The sequence below is a fragment of the Carcharhinus amblyrhynchos genome, chromosome 5 (assembly GCF_965287045.1).
Source record: "Carcharhinus amblyrhynchos chromosome 5, sCarAmb.v2.hapA, whole genome shotgun sequence".
In the NCBI taxonomy this organism is placed as follows: domain Eukaryota; kingdom Metazoa; phylum Chordata; class Chondrichthyes; order Carcharhiniformes; family Carcharhinidae; genus Carcharhinus; species Carcharhinus amblyrhynchos.
This window is the reverse complement of record NC_137328.1, coordinates 54,432,623-54,453,279: the sequence shown is the minus strand read 5'-3', so window position 1 is coordinate 54,453,279 and position 20,657 is coordinate 54,432,623. Positions and strand designations below refer to the sequence as shown.

Below are 20,657 nucleotides of genomic sequence, written 5' to 3'. Positions count from 1 at the left end.
GTCATTGAGATGTTATTGCCCTGCTTTTATTCAGTACTGCAAAGCGCTTATTTCTCTGCCAACCAATATATAGTTTGCAGGGTATTGACATCCATTGAAATTAATCAGGAGAAATAACCTCATGAGAACACAGTACAAATTCAGAAGCCATTTTGTCCTTTGTATCTGGCTGTTGACATGTCAGCCCCTTTGTCCTAGAGAATTGTACAAAGGACCGAGAGGAGATCGAACTGTCCAACCACATTGATCAATATTTTACTGGGTTAGTTAAGTCATCCAAACCTGCATAGCAATTTAATTGCATCTGTAATCGAAGAAAACCACATATTTTTGCATAGGCAGTAATAAATAGACACAAATAAAACGGCAGATCTCGATGAGGCACATTATTTCACTTGAAAGATCTGGTTCAAACCACGAGCTAATTCAAGCTAATGTTGCAGTTATTCACTGTAAATGCGATACATGAATTTCTTTACATAGCATTAAGAACATAAGAACATAAGAAATAGGAGCAGGAGTAGGCCATCTAGCCCTTCGAGCCTGCCCCGCCATTCAATAAGATCATGGCTGATCTGTTGTGGCTCAGTTCCACTTTCCCGCCCTCTCCCCATAACCCTTAATCCCCTCTCTTATCAAGAACCCATCAACCCGCTTCTTAAAAATATTTAGCGAGGCAGCCTCCACCACTTCAACGGGCAGAGAATTCCAGAGATTCACCACCCTTTGAGTGAAGAAGTTCCTCCTCAACTCCGTTCTAAACCGCCTCCCCTTTATCTTGAGGCTGTGCCCCCTAGTCCTACTGTCTTTTTTGAGCGGGAAGAGTCTCTCCACCTCTATCCTATCCATCCCATTCATCATCTTATACGTCTCAATGAGATCTCCCCTCATTCTTCTAAACTCTAACGAGTACAAGCCTAGTTTATTCAGCCTCTCCTCATAGCTCAATCCCCTCAACTCCGGTATCAGCCTAGTAAACCTCCTCTGCACTCCCTCCAGGGCCAAAATATCCTTGCGCAGGTGCGGCGCCCAAAACTGCACACAGTACTCCAGCTGCGGCCTCACCAATGCCCTATACAGCTGCAGCAAGACCTCCCTACTTTTATATTCAATCCCCCTCGCTATGAAGGCCAGCATCCCATTCGCCTTCCTGACCACCTGCTGCACCTGCAAGCTGGGTTTTTGCGACTCATGCACAAGGACCCCGAGGTCCCTCTGGACTCTTATGGAGTGCTATACTAATTCCCAGCATAAATCGCTAAACTGAGAATTACTCTTTCCATTCATCTGCTAGCCTGATGGTATCCTGTTCTTCTCTTAGAAGCTAAGCTGTTTTAAAAAGAAATGTAAAGGTAAATTTCCAATTAGTCAAAACTGTCAATTGAAATAAATTTCAGAGCTTCATAAGATCCTAAGAAAATTCAGTGAGAAAAACCACATTCTAACAATCAATTTCATTGTATCCAGAAACCATATTTTGATTTATCCTCTTACTTCATCTGACACCGCATGTTCTTTTTTTGAGAGATGTTAAGTTCATTTCCCTTGGTCGAAAATAAATGAAGCTGTGTGCTTAATAAGTCTATATCCTTCAATTCCATTGCAACAGATACCAACAGGTGCCAATTGCTACCAACCCAACTTTGAATCATCTTGCAGACTTGTAGCATTTCTTTTGCCAACTGGAAATGTTTGAGCATATCTTCAGAACTTTAGAACTCTTAGCCTAGAATCTCTCTTCAGTAAACTCTTTCTATTTATCTGCTTCATTTATGATGACAAAAACTTTGTATCATATCCCAGAAATGGCCTCCCCCGCCTCTACAACTTATTCTGACATGATATGCAGTTACACTCCATTATCTAATGTGTTTTGCCATAGCCAAGTACTCTGAGCATAATCAGTGATCACTCCCAATATATTCTCATTTTAAGCTTTTGTCATTTATGATCCTTTGTGTACTGTTATATGTACAGCATTACCTTACATTTATTCACTTTAAAGTACATTTGCCTATCTCAGCGCAAGTAAATAACCAGTCTCTCTATCTGTAAAGATAATTGACTTTATTCATACTCCTTACAGACCCACACAGTATTGTATTATCAAGCTTATATTAAGCTACTGCAGGCACCCTGCCCCACATAATTCACTGATAGTTTAAATGAGAGCCCAGAACAAATCCTTGTGAAATTCCACTGCTTATTTAATCCCAGATGGAACATTTTCATTTAGCACTGCTTGGAAGTAATTTCAGCTTGTTGGCCAAATTCTCTGGTCTTGTCCATGGCGGGACCCATTGCGAGCGAGAACAAAAAACTTGGCGTGTCAGCCAAAACTCTTTCAGCCTGGCCGGAAAATCCCAGCCACAAACGACGACAGAAAATCTCGGCCTGTGTCTTATACTCCCCTCCCAGTTTGGTTCTGCGACTGATTGGAATCTCTGAGCAACCTCCCAGCGAACATGTTTTTAGAATTTTGCCAATAATTTATTTAGTTTTTAACTACTGCCAGGCAAAATTTTACATTCTTTAGTTTTCTTGGATGAAGCAAGTATGTTAGATATTGTAAATAAAAACTAATTGCCACGAGGTGACTGTAAGTTATTAAAAACCTTTTTGACGTTGAGTTTCTAAAATTTGATTTGTGCAATTTAAATGTTTTAACGAGACAAACAAAAGCCACTTGCCAAAATGCTGAAATGTTAAATGATGCGAGCTAAGTTGCACCACATTGGCTGTTGGCCTGTGTTATCAAAACTATCAGCGTCACGCATGACAAATGCAGTTAGCATTAATTCCATGTGTTTAGATGGAGCATTTAATTTGAGTGAGCTTAAAATTGAGTTGTAGCTGAGCAAATCGTTTTAAGCATGTTGGTACCAAACTTATTGAAGTTATTCTTCTTCAATAAACTGCAGCGTGTCTGGAGGAGAGTTATTCGATTTCCTGGCTGAAAAAGAGTCCTTGACCGAAGAAGAAGCCACAGAATTTCTCAAACAGATTCTCAATGGTGTTCACTACCTCCATTCCAAGTGCATTGCCCATTTTGACCTTAAGGTAAAACTAGTATGTGAAGTTGGTGAACTTCTGTTATAACTTCTTAGCAAAGGACAAATAAGAAGAATTAATTTTATACAATGCATAAAGAATAACAATTACATGTTATCATGCTTGAATTTCAAAGTAGTAATTCATCTGGTCTTTCTGTTGTGATACAGTAGTTGGGACATATAGTTATTAAAGTAGGGATGCGATTGTTAAATAACTGCATAAAACTTTCTGTTGCCATAAGCTACAAAATGATACTTTTCTGGTTCCCCATTTTAAGCTTATAATAGTGAGTGGCTCATGGTCCTGTATTAGTTAAGTCTTTTCTATTATAGCTCTGTGTGCAGGGAGCTTCCATTTGCATATTACTGTTAGTTCATGTTGTCTTTGTACTATCAAATGGGGAGACAGGCAGATTTATCCGGTAGCCAGGTATACCGGATCATTATGAAGGTCTGTGAAATACAGTGGTGTGCTTTCTCGATTAATCTCTATTTTGCTTATTTATAAGGATGATTGTGGATAAAGTCAATTTTTGGTCTTAAATTCTTTAACACAAAATTAGTAGAATTAAAAACATTCCACTTGTTAAGGATGAGCTCGGAATACGAGGAATACTATACTAGGAATATATTTAAATTACAGTTAAAAAACCTCGGAGCAAAATATACAAATGTATTGCAAATCAAATTAGTTTAGGATATCTAGTTTCCTTTTTTTAGTATTTAATTTTCTGTATCGCTTTCAGGAAGTGGTTTTTCCATGTAAGTGAGAGAGAAACTCCACAGAAAAATGTTTCATCAGCTGTAGAAGACGGATGAATATCAGTGATATTTTGTTCTATAGATCATTTTCAACCACAATAATTGGGGTTGGTTGAGTTTTACCCTAACCTCTTTCCCCAGTCATCCCCTTCTCCAGACTCTGCCCACGAATAGTTTTAATAACAATGTAATTTAAAATGAAGGAATATAATGCCTGAAAGAATTCTTGTAAGCTTGCCAACTCTGGGAAGTTCACATCCGATCTGGGTTCCAATCCAGCACAGACTAGTGGATGGAAATAATTGATTTTGCTGTAATTAAAGTAGAACAGGTTTCTTGCAGTCTTAATATGGTTTTTATGAGTTTAGACCCACAATGTTAAGTTGCTTCATGAGCAGTTAGTAACTTTTTTAATTTGTCAGTACAAAATTGGTTCGATCATTTGGACAGCATGGTGGCACAATGGTTAGCACTGTTGCCTCAAAGCGCCAGGGACATGTGTTCAACTCCCGGCCTGGGTCACTGTCTGTGTGGATTTTGCACATTCTCCCTGTGTCTGCATGGGTTTCATCTGGGTGCTCCGGTTTCCCCTCGGGGTCCAAAGGTGTGAGTAGATAGCTTGGCCATAATAAATTGTCCATTCGTATCAGGGAGGTTAGCAGGGTAAATATATGGGGTTACAGAGATGGGGCCTGGGTGGGATCATTGTCGGTGCAAGTTCAGTGGGCCAAATGGCGCTCTTCTGCACTGATTCATGATTTTGTGATTTCCTTTAGGTTTACAACAAGCACATTAGCAAATTTATTTTACCCTTGAATGGCTGGCTCAATGTTACATCGGTGGCATTACTATTGGCAAAGTGTGAAATGTGTTTACCTGTGTAGTCCCGTCAGTTGCTTGGGCGGCTGGTTTGTGATGCAGAGGAACTCCAGCAGTGCAGATTCAATTCCCGTACTGGCTGAGGTTATGCATGAGGGCCTCGCATTTCCAAACTTGCCCTTCGCCTGAGGTGTGATCCTCTGGTTAAATCAGCTCAGAGGGAAAAACGGCCTGTGGTGATCTGGGACTGTGACAACTTTACCTTTCTAATCAAATGTGCTTGAAATCACTGCTGCTAGCAACTCGAGAAAATTAGTGCTTAGCACCTGTGGTTTGCACTTCGGCAATTTACTTGCCTCCCAATTGTCAAATTTCCTGCTACAAATTTATTAAAAATTGCCAAGTTATGTAACCTATTTATCTAATGGATTTTGGAATGCATAATTATGCTTCACTTGTACAGAAGCTTGGTCAGATCCTCTTTGGATGACTGAGTTCAGATTTAAATGTTGAAACCCGGAGGATATATTGACTTTGAAAGGGATACTGCACATGTTCACTAGGATGCTGCCTGGGATGGAACATTCAAGTTATGAAGTGAGGTTGGGTCGCCATGGGTCATTTTCATTGGAGCTGAGAAGACTGAGGGGCAACCTGATGGAGGTGTACAAGATTATGGGGACATGGACAGAGTGGATAAGGAGCAGCTGTTCCCGTTGGTTGAAGGGTCAGTCACAAGGGAACATAGGTTTATTTTGAGAGGCAGGAGGTTTAGGGGGGATATGAGGAAATGCTCCTATCCCAGAAGGTAGTGATGGTCTGGAAAGTGCATACTGGAAGGGTAGTAGAGGCAGTTTGCTTCACATCCTTTAAAACATACCAGGATGAGCACTTGGCACATCCTAAGATTCAGGGCTATGGGCCAAGTGCTGGCAGATGGGATTAGGTGAGAGGTCAAGTGTTTTTCAGATGTCGGCGCACACTCAATGGGCCGAAGGGCCTCTTGTACACAGTATGGTTTTATGATTCTGTAACAGGGTTTAAAACTTTAAGTTTTGGGGACAGGTTGTACAAACTTGGCTTATGTTCCTCTCAGTTCAGATAGATGAGTGGTGATCTAAAATAATTGCAAGTCCAAATAGGATAGAAACAGTGAAACTACCTCTTTTGGTGAGGGAATCCCTAACAGTGAAGGAAATCAGGAAGCACTTTTTTCCCCTCAAAGGGTAATGAAAATGTGGAAAAGGCTTTGAAAAGGCTGTGGCTGTTGAGTCAATTAACAGGCTCAAGATTGCACATGATGTGGTTTTTTTTGGTAAGAAGGATGGAGCAAAGACAGATAAGTGTAGTTGTGATGTCACGCAGTCATAATCTAATTGAATGAGAGAGCAAATAGACTTGAAGAGTAAAATGTATGTACCAATAACAGCTGGCACAAAACCATGAGTAACGATAGTCAATTACAGGGGCCTCAACCTTTTAATATTTGCTAAGTGGGCATATAAGATATAATCAAATGTTTTATGATCAAACATCCAGGAATACTGGATGGCACCCCTGTATTGCATCAGCTGGTGTATCTGGAGATTTCATATTAATGGTATTTCTGTTTTAAATCGTATTTAATTTTTTACTTTTTTAAAAAAAAGTAACCCATGTATGAGCAAATCAAAAGGCAGTTGTGGCTTGGACAGTCCTTGTAAAACATGAGAACCCCACTTGTCCCAGTTCTTTTGAAAGGTATATTTTGTAGATTGCCAGAATGTTTTTATTTCAGTTATCGATCAAATTGTAGTAATTAGGCTGATGCCATTAGAAAACTGGTGGAGAAATAGCACAGGTGTGAGAATATAATGAGATGATTGAGTAATGGGAACTATTGTATGTGTTTCCAGTTAGATTACTGGAAAATAAAAGACGTGTTGTAAGACTAATATGTATGTAAAAGGATATTGTGCAAATTTGTTTGTGTGTGTTCTGACCTGCAGCCAAATCACCTAAATCAATATGGAACTGTTGCTCTGGAAATGTTTGTTTTTCCACTAGTCACATGGTGCATCCTGCCATTGAGTGTCTAGGAAGTACAAGTGAGAGCGTGTTACCACTTCTACTGTACAAGCTGCTTCTATTGTATTAGCTGCTGCTTCACGCTGCACAAGCTGCTGAGGGAAGGAATATAAAGAAGTGGTCAATTTACCCAAGAACTAAAATCATTTAGTAATCATACTGTACCATCTGTACAGTTCTAAAGTTTAATGCTATTTTTGTCGAAGAGTAAATTGTTAAAAGTAGAAGAAATCGCTCAAACCATGGTTATAAAACACAATCAGTAATCTGCTGTGGATTTTGAATTTAAAGAAACAAGCTTGTAATTTGGGAGAAAATACATCCTCATTTTAGCCTGTTTAATTTGAAATGTGCAGGAAACTATACTCGTGTATGTATTAACAATCTAAATGCTCCGCATGAGTAATTTCGCTGGTGCTGCTGCAGACCCTTATCCTTTTATCAAAGGTTTCAATGTGTATATTGCATTTTTGCCAAAATTACATGTATTCTGTCAAAAAAATCCAAAGTCAAATTCAGTCAAAACAGATTTAAAGATAAAGATGTGCAAAATGCTGAAGAACTGAAGCAAATTACACCAAAATGGAAGTGCATATGGTACATATCAACCTTGATTAATTGAATGGCAGAGCAGGTTTGAGTGGCTGAATGGCCACTGGGTGTTACCAAGTCCCTATTTGGTTAACAAAGATCTGAAGGAGAAGAATGCGTTTGTCAGGTTGTAACCTTTCAACAAGTTGTGCGGTACTGTGCTATATGTTGCAGAAAGAGGTATTGTCGTGTATAGTACTGAGTCTTGCTCTACTTGGGAGGTCCAGATTTAACCTGTGTCGAGTGAGTGTTTCAGTCAGAGCAGAGATAGCACACAATTTGGCTTAGCGGTTTTGATCAATGGAGGGGGTGACTCTTTCTGTTGCCCAATGAACCATGCTGAAGTGCATTATGTGGATGCAAGATGAGGACTGAATTGGGCAACACTGCCACTATCCCTCCCATAGAGCAGTACAATGGCGATACTGTCTGACTCTTGTGTGTAAAGATAGTGGATTGAGTGAAGTGATGGAAAGCTGCTGCTGCCATTGCAAGAATCATACCCAGAAACTGTTATCATGTTTAATGCAGGAAAAAAAATCAGTGCATTCTTTACATGTGCTGATCAGCCAGATGGATTTGTGATGGTAGCACATAACTACTGAGAGCTGTTTAAAAAAAGTATCTTGCAAAAAGCAGGCAGTTTTTTTTTTGAAGTAGTGTTAGTCAGTTAAGAACTGATAAACAATTTATTTAACCTTTCTGTTCATATTTGAATAAACTGTTAACTTGAAATGAATTAATATTATGTTGAATATCAAGCTTTCATGATGCATTTTCTAATACCATTCTAACACACTGCTGTGTTCTGTTTCATTAATGGAAACAAGTTAATGTTTGAATTCCTTCCACAACCTTTATCTTTCTTGCAGCCTGAAAATATTATGTTGCTTGATAAAAAGTCGCCCAAACCTCGGATTAAGCTCATTGACTTTGGCTTGGCTCACGAAATAGATTTTGGGAATGAATTTAAAAACATCTTTGGCACTCCAGAGTTTGTAGGTACGTATCTTTTAAGACATCTGTAATCAACTTGGTTATTTATAGTTTTGAATACTGGCTCTTCACTGGTTGTAGACTGCTATGTTTTATTTTCTTTGCCGTACATGTATTTTGTGGGACTGCTGTACGGTTTTACCACTGTGTTTGCAGGACGATTATATTCTTCAGTGGAGTTGATGGCACTGGCAAATGCTGAGAACAACCTACTGATTGGGGATCAGCATAGTTTAGCTGAAAGTTAAAACCTTAGGTTCAAGAGGGTGAGGCTGGTAACAATGCCCCCATCTCTTTGCAGCTAATAGTGAGAGTTGCGCTGGTTTTGTGCAGGAAAGAAATGGACTCTGTCCTCCCAGCCTGCTGCCTGGAATGCAGGGATATGACCAAAGCCCTACCAACATTAACCATTCAAGTTTGGGTGGACGTTGTTAACCATCTATGGGATCAAGTGTGCTCGGTTTATTACAGTGAGCATGCTCTTCTGCATTCTGCCATAGAATTTAGTTGTCAGGTTGTACATGCATATTTCTGTGCATTCTGCCTGTTATATGATGTGTCCGCCTTTACACTTTGTTATATTGTACTTGACATGGAGGCAGTCATGAACGCTGAAAATTTCTGTCGAGACTTAGTCTCCTGTAGCTTGTTAAAACCCCAAGATGAAATGCCATAGTAGCTGATGAGCTCCATGCCATTGTTTAAAACCATTCCTTTGCATAGAGTTGGAGAAGGAAAAAGACTAGCCGCAGATGGAAGATAGCAGTGGTGGAGCCATACTTGGCTTTCATGCTCTTAAGCTAGCAAGGGAATGAAAATCAGTGAATGAGAATGGGAAGTTTCCATGATTGGCCTGCTGTACTCCACTGTCTGAACTCACCCATGGATGACAGCCAGCGATCAAGATACTGTTTGAGTTGTTTAGCATCAGTCCCACAAAGCAGGTAAGAGATGGTACATTTTGGTAAGACGAATAAGGAGGCCAGATGCTCAATAGCAAATAATTTCTAAATTAAGTAGAGGAGCAAAGGAATCTGGGGTATAGATCCACACTTCACCAAAAGTAATGACACAGGTTCATAAGACTATTTTTTAAAAAAACTAATCACTTGGGCTCATTTATAGTGGGATAGAATAATAAGGCAGAAAAGTTATGTTAAACTTGTACAGAACCGTATAAGATTCCATTTGGAATACTATGAACAATTCTGGTCATCTTATAATGAAAAATAATACAAAGACTGTAGTAGAGAAGATGAAACAGGAGATTTGGGGTGGCACGGTGGCATAGTGGTTAGCATTACTGCCTCACAGAACCAAGGACCCGGATTCAAATCCAGCCTTGGGTCACTGTCTGTGTGGAGCTTGCACATTTTCTGTCTGCGTGGGTTTCCTCCCACAGTCCAAAGATGCGCAGGTTAGGTTGATTGGCCATTCTGAGTTGCCCCTTAGTGTCAGGTGGACTTGCAGAGTAAATATGTGGAGCTACAGGGATAGGAGCTGGATGGGATTGATGTGCTGAATGGCCTCCTTCTGCACTGTAGGGATTTTATGATTTACCAAAATGATACCAGAAATGAATGGTTATGACTATTGGAAAAAATGGAACAGGCTGGGACTGTTTACTCCAGGAACAAGACTGAGGAGAGATCTTCAAGATGAAAAGACTTGATGGAATAAATGTATAGAAGACCTTGGGAGACCAGAATCAGGATCAGAAATATTAGGTCCTCACTAATTAATCTGATGGGGGGGGGCTTCAGGAGAATTTTATATCCAGAGAATGGTTTGAGTGTGAAACTTGAAATAGGAGTAGGGAGATGACTATCATGAGATGTATTCCAGGGAAAACTCAGTAAACATATGAAAAAGTGTAGAATAGAAGGATGCGTTGATTGGCTTAGTAATGAGAGGACTTGTATGGAGCATTAATACATGGATCTGTTGGCCTGAATAGCCTCTTTCTATGCTGTAAAAACTATGTTCAAATTCTTTATGAAAGGAAGAAGAAATTTGGGAAGGGCCATTGTTTCATAATTTTCCCCCCCAAGTTAATTTTAAAAATGAATTTTCTTACAGAAGCACAGATGTTTCCAAGGGTTTTTTTTGAAAAGTAATTTTGTATTTGATGTAATATTTATCTTAAATTTCTATAATTTTGTGAGTTTAGGGTTGGAGAGTGGGCCTAGGTGGGACACTCCTTCGATGAGTTAGTGCATGCTTGATGGACCGAATGGCCACCTTCTGCACTGTAAAGATGCTATGGACCTGACTTTGAAAGATTTGTGAGGACAGCTCTGTCAAAAGGGCAATTGCATTAATCTCAGGGTTGGGAGGGAAGAGAGGGAGAGGCAAGGAACACAAATGCACTTATCAACTAAAGTTTGTTTATTAATCACAAGTAAGGTTTACTTTAACACTGCAATGAAGTTACTGTGAAATTCCCCTAGTTGCCACCCTCTGGTGCCTGTTCGGGTCAATGCATCTAACCACTATGTCTTTCAGAATGTGGGAGAAAACCCACACAGACATGGGGAGAATGTGCAGAGCCTGCATGGGCAGTGACCCAAGCTGGGAATTGAACCCGAGTCCCTGGCGTTGTGAGGCAGCAGTGCTAAACACTGTACCACTGTGCTGCTCCATTTGATAAGAATTCTGCTGATTGTAGAATAGTCCCACCTTGCCAGCTAAAAGAGAAAAATGAGAAATGGCAGTCGTGAGACTCGATATAGAATGAAAAAGAAATCCTGTTGACCATAATGTGCAATGTTTTAGATCTTGAGGTTTCTTTTATTTTTAAGCTCCTGAGATCGTGAACTACGAACCCCTTGGTCTCGAGGCTGATATGTGGTGAGTGCAGAGAAACTATGTCAGCAGAGCTTTTGGATGTGGTTTTTAAACAATTTGCAGAAATGTATAAGCATTGTTGTTTCATGTGTTTCAGGAGCATTGGTGTCATAACCTACATTCTGTAAGTATTACATTTTTGAACAGATATTCCTTTTCTTGCAGTTGTCAGTGTATTGTCATGAGGAAAGTACCTGGCAAAAACCACTGTGCTGCATTCAAAACTCTGACACAGCGCCATAACTGGAGATGAGATAATGTCAGCACCTTGAAGTATCTGAAATTGCCCTAACATCACACTTCAGGAATATTTTTTGAAAATGTGTATATAATTCTTTGGAATTCTCTAAAGACCCACTCCAAATTTGTGACTGAGTTATGGATTTTTTTCCTATGTAGTTGGTTAAAGGGCTAAATAAACAGAAGTGCCCAAGTATAATTAAATTTTGTGGTAACTGTAATTCCTTTTAAAACAGTAGGTGCTGCAGATCTGCAGTCCAGTAGTGCAATGGGCGATTCAGCATTGCTTCCAATTAAATTATAGGCTGAGTTGATAGAATCCCTACAGTGCAGAAGGAGGCTGTTTAGCCCATTGAGCCTGCACCAACCACAATTTCACCCAAGCCCCTTGCCCATAACCCCACATATTTACCTGCTAACCCCCCTGACAGTAGGGTCAATTTATCATGGCCAATCAACCTAACCCAGCACACCTTTAGACTGTGGGAAGAAACTGGAGTACCCGGAGGAAACCCACGCAGACACAGGGAGAACGTGCAAACTGCACACTGACAGTGACCCGAGCTGGGAATCGAACCTGGGTCCCTGATGCTGTGAGGCCGCAGTGCTAACCACTGTGCACTGTGCTGTCTTTTTTCATGAGCTACAGCTTTCACTATTATTTAAGGGAGGAAAGTGTGGAGAGAAGCAAGAGCATAATGGAAAGACTATGTGATCTTGTAAAGTGTGAAGCCTATATGAATTGCAGCAGCAGAGGCCTGAAAACAGTTCCCTGCCAACACTTCTTAGATGTCTGTGTGCTAGTGACTTAGAGCAATGAAATTAATGGAATTTTTAAAATTGGATGACTGATCATAGTCTGCAGTACATAACATGAGTTTGTATTGCACCTTTTTAATGTAAAAATTTCACACTGTGCAGGGCGGAGGTTCAGAACAGAATTGAGTCACTCAGTAAGATTTAGGAGAAAAGTTACCGAAAGTGAGGCCAGAGATGAATTTTGAATATGAAGACAGGGTGAGAAATTCCAGAAAATAACATCACAGTTGTTGAAGGCCATGCTGCTGGAAACACGGGGGAAACGACAAAGACCGAGTAGCCCAAATTCTCAGAAGAAAGGAGGTTGTGAGCTGGGGTAGGAAACTGGTATCGCAAGAATATGGCTGGAATTTGAGCTTGGCACAAAAGTTTTGAAGTCCTTACATTGAAGACAGTTTATCAATGAATCAAGTAATGAATGTTTTCACAGCTTGACTGCATTAATTCTATTTGTGTCCCATGTAAAAACAATTTATTTTATGCAGAAGGTTAAAACTGCTTTCTTGGGTAACTAAACAAAAGTATAAAATATATTGCGCCATACTTCTCCTTTTGCATGATCAGCTGGTTAGCGCTGTGAATAACTGAGCTGTACAGATTAAGGAGGTCCCAGATTCAGTTCTCTGGTTGTTTTAATCTTGGCCAGGTGATCTCGAGAATGTTGCTGTTGGTCACAATGCCGTGAATTAGTAAAGGAAATTCTTCCCTGGATTAGTGAAGGAAACTCAGCCCTGCTTTTGGAGGCTGATTATTTACTCAGTGATCCTTGCTGGAAACTACCCAAGGGTGACCATCTGGTCAGCTGTGGTGCTTCCCACATTTCGGCAGTCAGCCAGTGTTTGCTGTCTAGACTCACAGATGAAGAATTACCACTTGGGCAAGATACCAGGAACCCCCAGTATTGTGAACTGTACTCCAGTAAGGAATGAGAAATCGGTACCTCCAGGAAGGAGGACAACAGCTGGGAAAAAAGGATAAACAAATCTTCTTGGCTGATCAATACTGTGAAATATTTTTCTGTCCTGTTGGAGTGTTTCTATAATGTAAAAGAAAAAGTTTAGCTGGCAATGTTGCCATTTCTAAGCAGATTTGCATGATAGAACTGTTTATTTCTGATTTGGGCTAATTCAAATGAATATACAAGAGCTGATATTTTGATTTGAAGTGAATGCTGCTTTGGGGACAGCATAAATATGAAGCAAAATATACAACACTACTGCAATATAGATTACGCCATGTTTTTGAACGACTAAGCGAGATGCGAGAACTAGATCTTGTGGAATTGGTCTCATGAAGAGCCTTTTACAGGAAATGTCAACAATTGGTTTCATGATAAAATAAATGTTCTCTTTATCAGTGGAAGGCACGGTGGCACAGTGGTTACACTGCTGTCTCACAGCGCCAGGGTTTGATTCCCAGCTCAGGTCACTGTGTGGAGTTTGCACATTCTCCCTGTGTCTGCGTGGGTTTCCTGCGGGGGCTCCGGTTTCCCCCCACAATCCGAGGATGTGCAGGGTTAGGTGAATTGGTCATGATAAATTGCCCCTTAGTCTCAGGGGGACTCACTGGGGTAAATGCGTGGGGTTTTGGGAATAGGATTTGGGTGAGATTGTGGTCAATGCAGACTCGATGGGCCAAATGGCTTCCTTCTGCACTGTAGGATTCTATGCAACATTGACAGTTATATTTCTTGTGCCAAACATGTAGGATTTCTGTTTGGGATACAGAGTTAAACTTGTGTCCCTCAGAAACAAAGCCTCTACATAAATAGCAAAATGGTGCAGATGATTTCCTGTCCTGTGGAGTTGGGCTCAAACCTTTACAGTGATGGCTGACAAGAAAAGCAATTCTCCCATTTAGTTTACTCTTGAGTGTGTTTTATCTACAGCATTTATCACCTAATACATATTCTAAAACTTTCATCATTTTATTTTAATTAGCTTGAGTGGTGCGTCACCTTTCTTGGGTGACACTAAACAAGAAACATTGGCCAATGTGTCAGCTGTGAATTATGAATTTGATGAGGAGTTTTTCAAGAATACGAGTGGCTTGGCGAAAGACTTTATCCGGAAACTCCTTGTGAAAGATCCCAAGTAGGCCTTCCATGTATCTTTTTAAAATGTTACTTTATTGTATTTTAACTGTAGATGCATTCTGAGTTTTAAAAATTATTTTAACATTGAAGATGCTAATTGCTTAGCTGTGTGATGTGTTAAAATTGAGGCCTGAAACTCCAAGGTGATTTGTGAAGTTAGCTGAGACCCTGTGTTTTATGTTTGATTTGGGCATTGGTGAGCATAAGCTGTTCCACTCTGGGTATGATTCAAATGACCCACTAAGAAGCTTTTATCAAACAAAGTTTATTTAAGAACACAGTTGGAATATAACAAAAAGAATCAGCATAACTTTTAACAATTACAAGACTTAAACATGACACAGTATAACTCTTACCAGTTAAATGAGAGGTCACACAATACCGGGTAATAGTCAAACAGGTTTATTTGAAATCACAAGCCTTCGGAGCAGTGCTCCTTCATCAGGTTAATAGCTAGTTATCTCGGTTGTTCCAATGTAAAACAATATCCTACAGATATACACCCTTCTTCAGACTTGGTTAGCGCAAACACAAGTATGTTCATATGATGCTAGGTTTTCAGCTTTTTAACACTTTAGCAATTTTCAGAGAAGGATATATTATCCGAACAACAAAAGCTCAGTGTTGCACAAGACAGTGAAATTATCCTTCTCAACTTTTATTGATTTTCTTTGCAAATTTCATGTAATAAATGAATGATATTGACTTGAACTCCTTTGGGGAGCCTGACATTGAATCAAAGAAAATGAGAGGTTACAATTGGACAGGGTAAAATTCTTTTGCTTGGTAATTTTGACAAAATAAAGTCCTATCAATCACTTTGTAATTTGGTTTTGTGGTTGGCATCACTGAATAAGGAACTGTTCTTTCCCCCATGTATAAATTGTAGCATATTTTAGAGCGACCATTTTGATGAAAATCCTGGAATTTGCCTCACTCTTATATTCACATACCAGAAGCCCTGTATGTGCGTTTAAACTTGCAGTATTTAGAATAAGTACAGTGCACTATGATTTTATAATACAAAACTTCACATAACCTTCATGTATATGTTTATTTTGCTGAACTGAAAACTGAGCTCAACTTAGTCAAAGGCTGCACTGATTCACTTACCTGCATTCTCAAGATGGCTTAACTAGAACATCTGGAGATTCCACAGCCAGATTGCACAATGTTAGAAATGAGCTGTTGCATTCAGACCAATGCCCGACCAAGTTATAGATTTACAATAATGGAAATTCATATTTTCAACCACTCCACCCTCAGAAAGAAAGAAAAAAGAAACTAAAGATGGATGAAGAGAAAAAAGCATCCAGTAGTTGCTATATTTAACCACCATTGTGTGAAGAACAATTTTATTCTGTTGACTTAAGTCCAATTTTCAGATCATGTTTATACACCACACGATGCTTAATGCTACATTTGAAATGATCTTACATAATCTTGTAAAATAAACTAAAGGACCCTCAAGACAGCCTGAAAACAGCAGATTGAGATGCTTGTGTAGGTAGTAGGGATTTGTTTTCTATTTGATTGCTGCAGTGTTTTTAATTGTATATTTTACTTTTGTAATGTGTCTTTAATAGGAAAAGAATGACAATTCAAGATAGTTTACAGCATCCATGGATCAAGGTGTGCTTGTCTATGTTTATCAAAGACTTCAGTATAAAAATATAAATGTGGAAAAGTGCATACACTTCAGACGCCTTTGTTTGAATCAATTGGGTCATCTAAATTTAAAGAAATCCTTGACCTTATTCATTTGTCTGTTTTCTACACAAAACAAGTCTCGTGAACCACTATTTTAATCTGAAATCATTTTTCCCCTGGATTAGGAATAAACCTTTAGCCCATGTTTATCCAGTCACAATATTGCATTCGGGCACATTCATGTAAGAAATCTGGGGGTGGAATTTTCCAGCCCTTCCTGTTGGCAACATCTTCCAGTTCCCCTGTGGCGGAGGGTAAAAGCCATGCAAAAGATCCCATCACTGGCCAATGGCAGGCTGCCTCGCTCCGAAAAACACGGCGCAGGAGGGCCCACCCGGGGAAGCTAATTAGTTGAGTGTAATGATATATTTCTAATCAAGGACCTTTCAATATCTTATTCCCTCGATTTAAAAACTTTTTTTTGAGACTTTGCAATGTGAGGTGCATCTGAGTGTCAGCCAGTTGTTTAATTGCATTAAAAACCATGCCTTCTCAAGTATTAATCGAATGGTGTCTGTTTAATGTCTCGATAAGATAACCTAAAATTAAATCACATTATTAACATGCACTTAAACTTTAAGTGCATATTCAGATAATTTGTGAAGAGATGATATGATTCAGCCAGGCTCTGGGGTTAAAAAATAAAATCAGATATTATTTTGGTAGTCCTGCTGATCAAGAAAACATGGCACTCGTTGGCTGGAACCTGAACTAAATGTGTGCTTAGACTCCAGCTCTTATCAGGGGATGGGTTTTCCTAGTCCCGGCTTCATGAGCTACAGAAAGGAAGAAGGGAATCTTGTGTGGATTCTGCAATGTCAGCAGAGGAATGGCATTGGTATTTGTACCACTGTCCACACCTTTGCTGTTCCAACTGGCCAGAAATGGTTCCAGTGCCTATCCGGATGTATGTCAATGCTGTGCCGAAATTACAGTATAACACGTATGTGTGTTTATTTTTGACTCTCAAAAGCCAGGATGTCTTTAGTAACATTTGTTTTTGTGACATTTCAGCCAAAGGACAGTCAGCAGGCTCTCAGCAGAAAAGCGTCTGCCGTAAATATGGAAAAGTTCAAAAAGTTTGCAGCCCGTAGAAAATGGAAGGTATGAGGATTTGTAACAGCATTCAATATTGACTTGCTTAACTTCGTTAGGTCACTTTAGCATCCGTTAAAGGTTTGTGGGCTTCAGAATTCACCATTAATTGACAGATGAATCTGTGTCCAGTCAGTGGGTCCATTATTGTACAATTAGAAAGGGAAACGATTTTGAGTAAAGGAAGATATTTTAAATGTGTCCATTTTGCTGGCGCAGGAGGAGAAGTTATTTTTAGAAGCTGAAATTTATACAGTAAAGAACGAGACAATATTAAACACTTATTTTTGTAAGCGAAACTTAATAACTTGGGTGGCACAGTGGTTAGCATTACTGCCTCATAGCTTCAGTGACCTGGGTTCGATTCCTGGCTTGGGTCATTGTTTAGGTAATGTTTGCACATTCTCCCCATGTCTCTGTGGGTTTCCCCTGGGTGCTCCGGTTTCCACCCAGGCTCCAAAAGTATGCAGGTTAGGTTGATTGGCCATGCTAAAGTGTTCCGGGATGCATAGGTTAGGGGGATTAATGGCATAAATACGAGGGGTTATGGGGATAGGGCCTGGATGGGATTATTGTCAGTGCAGAGTCTATGGGCCAAATAGCCTCCTCCTGCACTGTAGGGTTTCTATGATTCTAACCCCTTTCAGATCCCTGGCATATCCTAAAGTACTTCATTGACAGTGAAGATATTTTGAAGTATGGTCAATTCTGTAATATTTTCCCTTTGAGGATTGAGGTTTGAAGAGATTTAACTTCAAAAAGGCTGTGTGATACTTTAATAGAAATATTTAACATCGAGGGGCCTAAGGAATGTGGATTAGGATAGCTTTTTCTGGCGTCTGTTAAATTCAGAATCAAGAGGTCATCAATTCAAGTTAAGAATGGCAAAATAAAATGATGTATTCAAGTAAACAGATATTGAATAAGTTATTAAACAGTTGGAGTGAGTGTCAGTAAGGTGCAAGACCGGAAAGTATGGTGGACTTCAACTGAAGAGTAGATAAGCCCTGGTCAACAAATATGGTTCACTTTTAAAGTGTGAAAATGCATCAAAGAATTCTTGTATGAAGTTTGATCCATCTTGTCTACCCATGAACTTCTGCTTGAGAATTGTCATGTTTTACTTTCACTGAGGGACAATTTTATTGCTGGAGATTGGATACTGTTCATCAGTTAAGAGCTTTGATCAACATGGGTCAAGTATTAGTCAAGCTTCCTTAAGTCTTCCCCTCACAATCTACTTTTGAGTCCAACTTCAGACAGTTCTGCTGCACCCTGCCAACAATCATTGAATTTCTGACTGCGTTAACAATTTAATGCATGCACTTGCTCAATAACACTTCAACTGGGGGCTGTACTCACTTAGATATTGGTATGTGTTGTTAACATATAACCCACAATGGTACCGATAAGGTTTTTTTGGTCATCCAGTCAATCTAAGCGAATTAAAAACTCATGTCTCAAAAGTAGAAAGACATTATTAATCAACTACATCACCTGTTTAGCTTCAAGATAAAAGCAAATTACTGTGGATGTTGGGATCTGAAACAAAAACAGAAAACGCTGGAAAATCTCAGCAGATCTGACAACATCCGGTCTCCACAGATGCTGTCAGACCTGCTGAGATTTTCCAGCATTTTCTGTTGTTGTGACCTTTTTAGCTTTGACACTCTTAACAGGTCATTTGGAATTAGTTTTTACTTTGCTGTATCTCCAATTTCTTTGACTCTCTTTAAGTCATTTTATGTCACTGAGAATTGTCATCAGTTCTGCTACTTTTATGCTTTTTCCAGTTTTCTCTTAAGAGGATTTTTTTAAACTGGCAGAGTTGAGAATTTAATTGAAATTGCAGTTTTAAGGAATTATTAATCTATCATTCTGAATTAGCATACAGATCAAATAATGGAATTGCTGAAGTACCTTAGTCTATTACTAGTGTCTCTCCACAGGGGTAGTTCCCTACTCAGACAAATCATTTCTGGCAAGGCATCAGTAAAAATATTCACATGTACAGATAAGTTGTTGTTTATACATGTGGGAAAATGTTCCTAACTTTAAAAAATGCTGGTGACCAAATCATTAAATAATTATCTTATGTAGCTGTTAAATTCATCCAAATAGAAAATAAAGTTATTTTAATCCCTATGAATAAGGTTAGACAAGTAAATATGACCCTGCCTAAAATATTTAATTAATTTAAAATTTGTTCTTCGTATCATTGCTTAATTACAAACTGTTAGATATTTTATGAGCTGGACGTTTACACTTAACTGCAAGTTATTTTATTAAAATATATTTTCTTTAGCAATCAGTACGGTTAATATCATTGTGTCAACGGCTATCAAGATCATTCCTCTCTCGAAGCAACATGAGTGTTGCTAGAAGTGAGGACACTTTGGTAAGTACCTGGACAAAAATCCAATCAATAGCTAAAGAATTTTATGTCCATTCTTGACAGTAGAAATTGGAAGAGTTGTGTGTGTTTGTATAAATACGTGCTGGCTGTGGACTGAGTCAAAGTTGGCCATTGTAACCCTTCCCCCATAATAAAGTAGCTTACTGTTGCACTGTGGTTCATTTGGTAAGCACTACCAAGTCTAAACCTTAATGTAACAAGGGATGGAAGAATTTTTTAAAAAGATAATCACACTTTAATTTTACATTTGTACCAATGTTCTCCTCCAAAGGGGAGGATTCCTACTGTGGTATCGACTCCCTGTGTGCTCCTCATCTTCTATCATTCAACGGGCTATTTTAACTTATGATATTGCAGCCTATTCTGTGCATAGGACAAAAAAAAGGACCCATTCTGCTATTCCATTTCTTTAAACTCTCCTCTTTGATCACAGTTTTCATCTGTGTTGATTATTTTGTCAAATTATACTCTATGAAGAACCTTGCAACATTACCTTGTTGTTGGGAGAGGCAGTGACCTAGTGGAATTGTCACTGGCCAAGACCAAGAGTAATGTTCTGAGGACCCAGGTTTGAAACGAACCACAACAGATGATGAAATTTTGAACTCAATAAAAAATACCTGGAATTAAGAGTCTGCTGATGACCATGAAACCATTGTCGATTGTCATCAAAATCCATCTGGTCGCTAATGTCCTTTAGGGAGGGAAATGTGCCATCCTTACTTGCCTGGCCTATGTATAATTCCACAGTATTGCAGTTGACTCTTAAATGCACTCAGGGATGGGTAATAAATGCTGACCCAGCCAGTGACACCCACATCCCATGAGCGAATCAAAACAAAATTGTAGTGGCCTAACTGTTGCCTTGGCTGATATCAGCTAGTTCAGCATGGAGCAGGGTTGAATACAGCCTTGTCTGTATGATGTAACTGCTCACTAAATTAACTTACTAATCAGCCTGTAGAGCCCTTGAATTTTAATTTCAGTGTAGCTCCCAAGAGCTATAGCTGGACGCAGTCCTGTCACCATTACTTAAAATGCACTATTTTAAAATAAAATTTGAAACAAGATTTCCGGAGGATTCAGAATAGTTGACAGAGTATTTTATCTATGTATAAATTATGCTATTTTTGAAAAAAGCGTAAAT

At 39.2% G+C, this 20,657-nt stretch overlaps 1 protein-coding gene across 5 annotated transcripts in view; it reads left to right on the top strand.

Annotated features, from left to right (window-relative positions):
* dapk1 (death-associated protein kinase 1) overlaps positions 1-20,657 on the top strand; it is a 198,253-nt gene that overhangs the window by 96,951 nt on the left and 80,645 nt on the right. For all 5 annotated transcript variants that reach the window (XM_080188807.1, XM_080188809.1, XM_080188808.1 and 2 more), the window contains exons 4-11: positions 2,922-3,060; positions 8,165-8,294; positions 11,090-11,138; positions 11,233-11,259; positions 14,135-14,287; positions 15,876-15,921; positions 17,014-17,103; positions 19,400-19,492. In XM_080188807.1, coding sequence (XP_080044933.1) covers positions 2,922-3,060; positions 8,165-8,294; positions 11,090-11,138; positions 11,233-11,259; positions 14,135-14,287; positions 15,876-15,921; positions 17,014-17,103; positions 19,400-19,492 — 727 coding nt within the window. The remainder of the gene's footprint in view (positions 1-2,921; positions 3,061-8,164; positions 8,295-11,089; positions 11,139-11,232; positions 11,260-14,134; positions 14,288-15,875; positions 15,922-17,013; positions 17,104-19,399; positions 19,493-20,657) is intronic.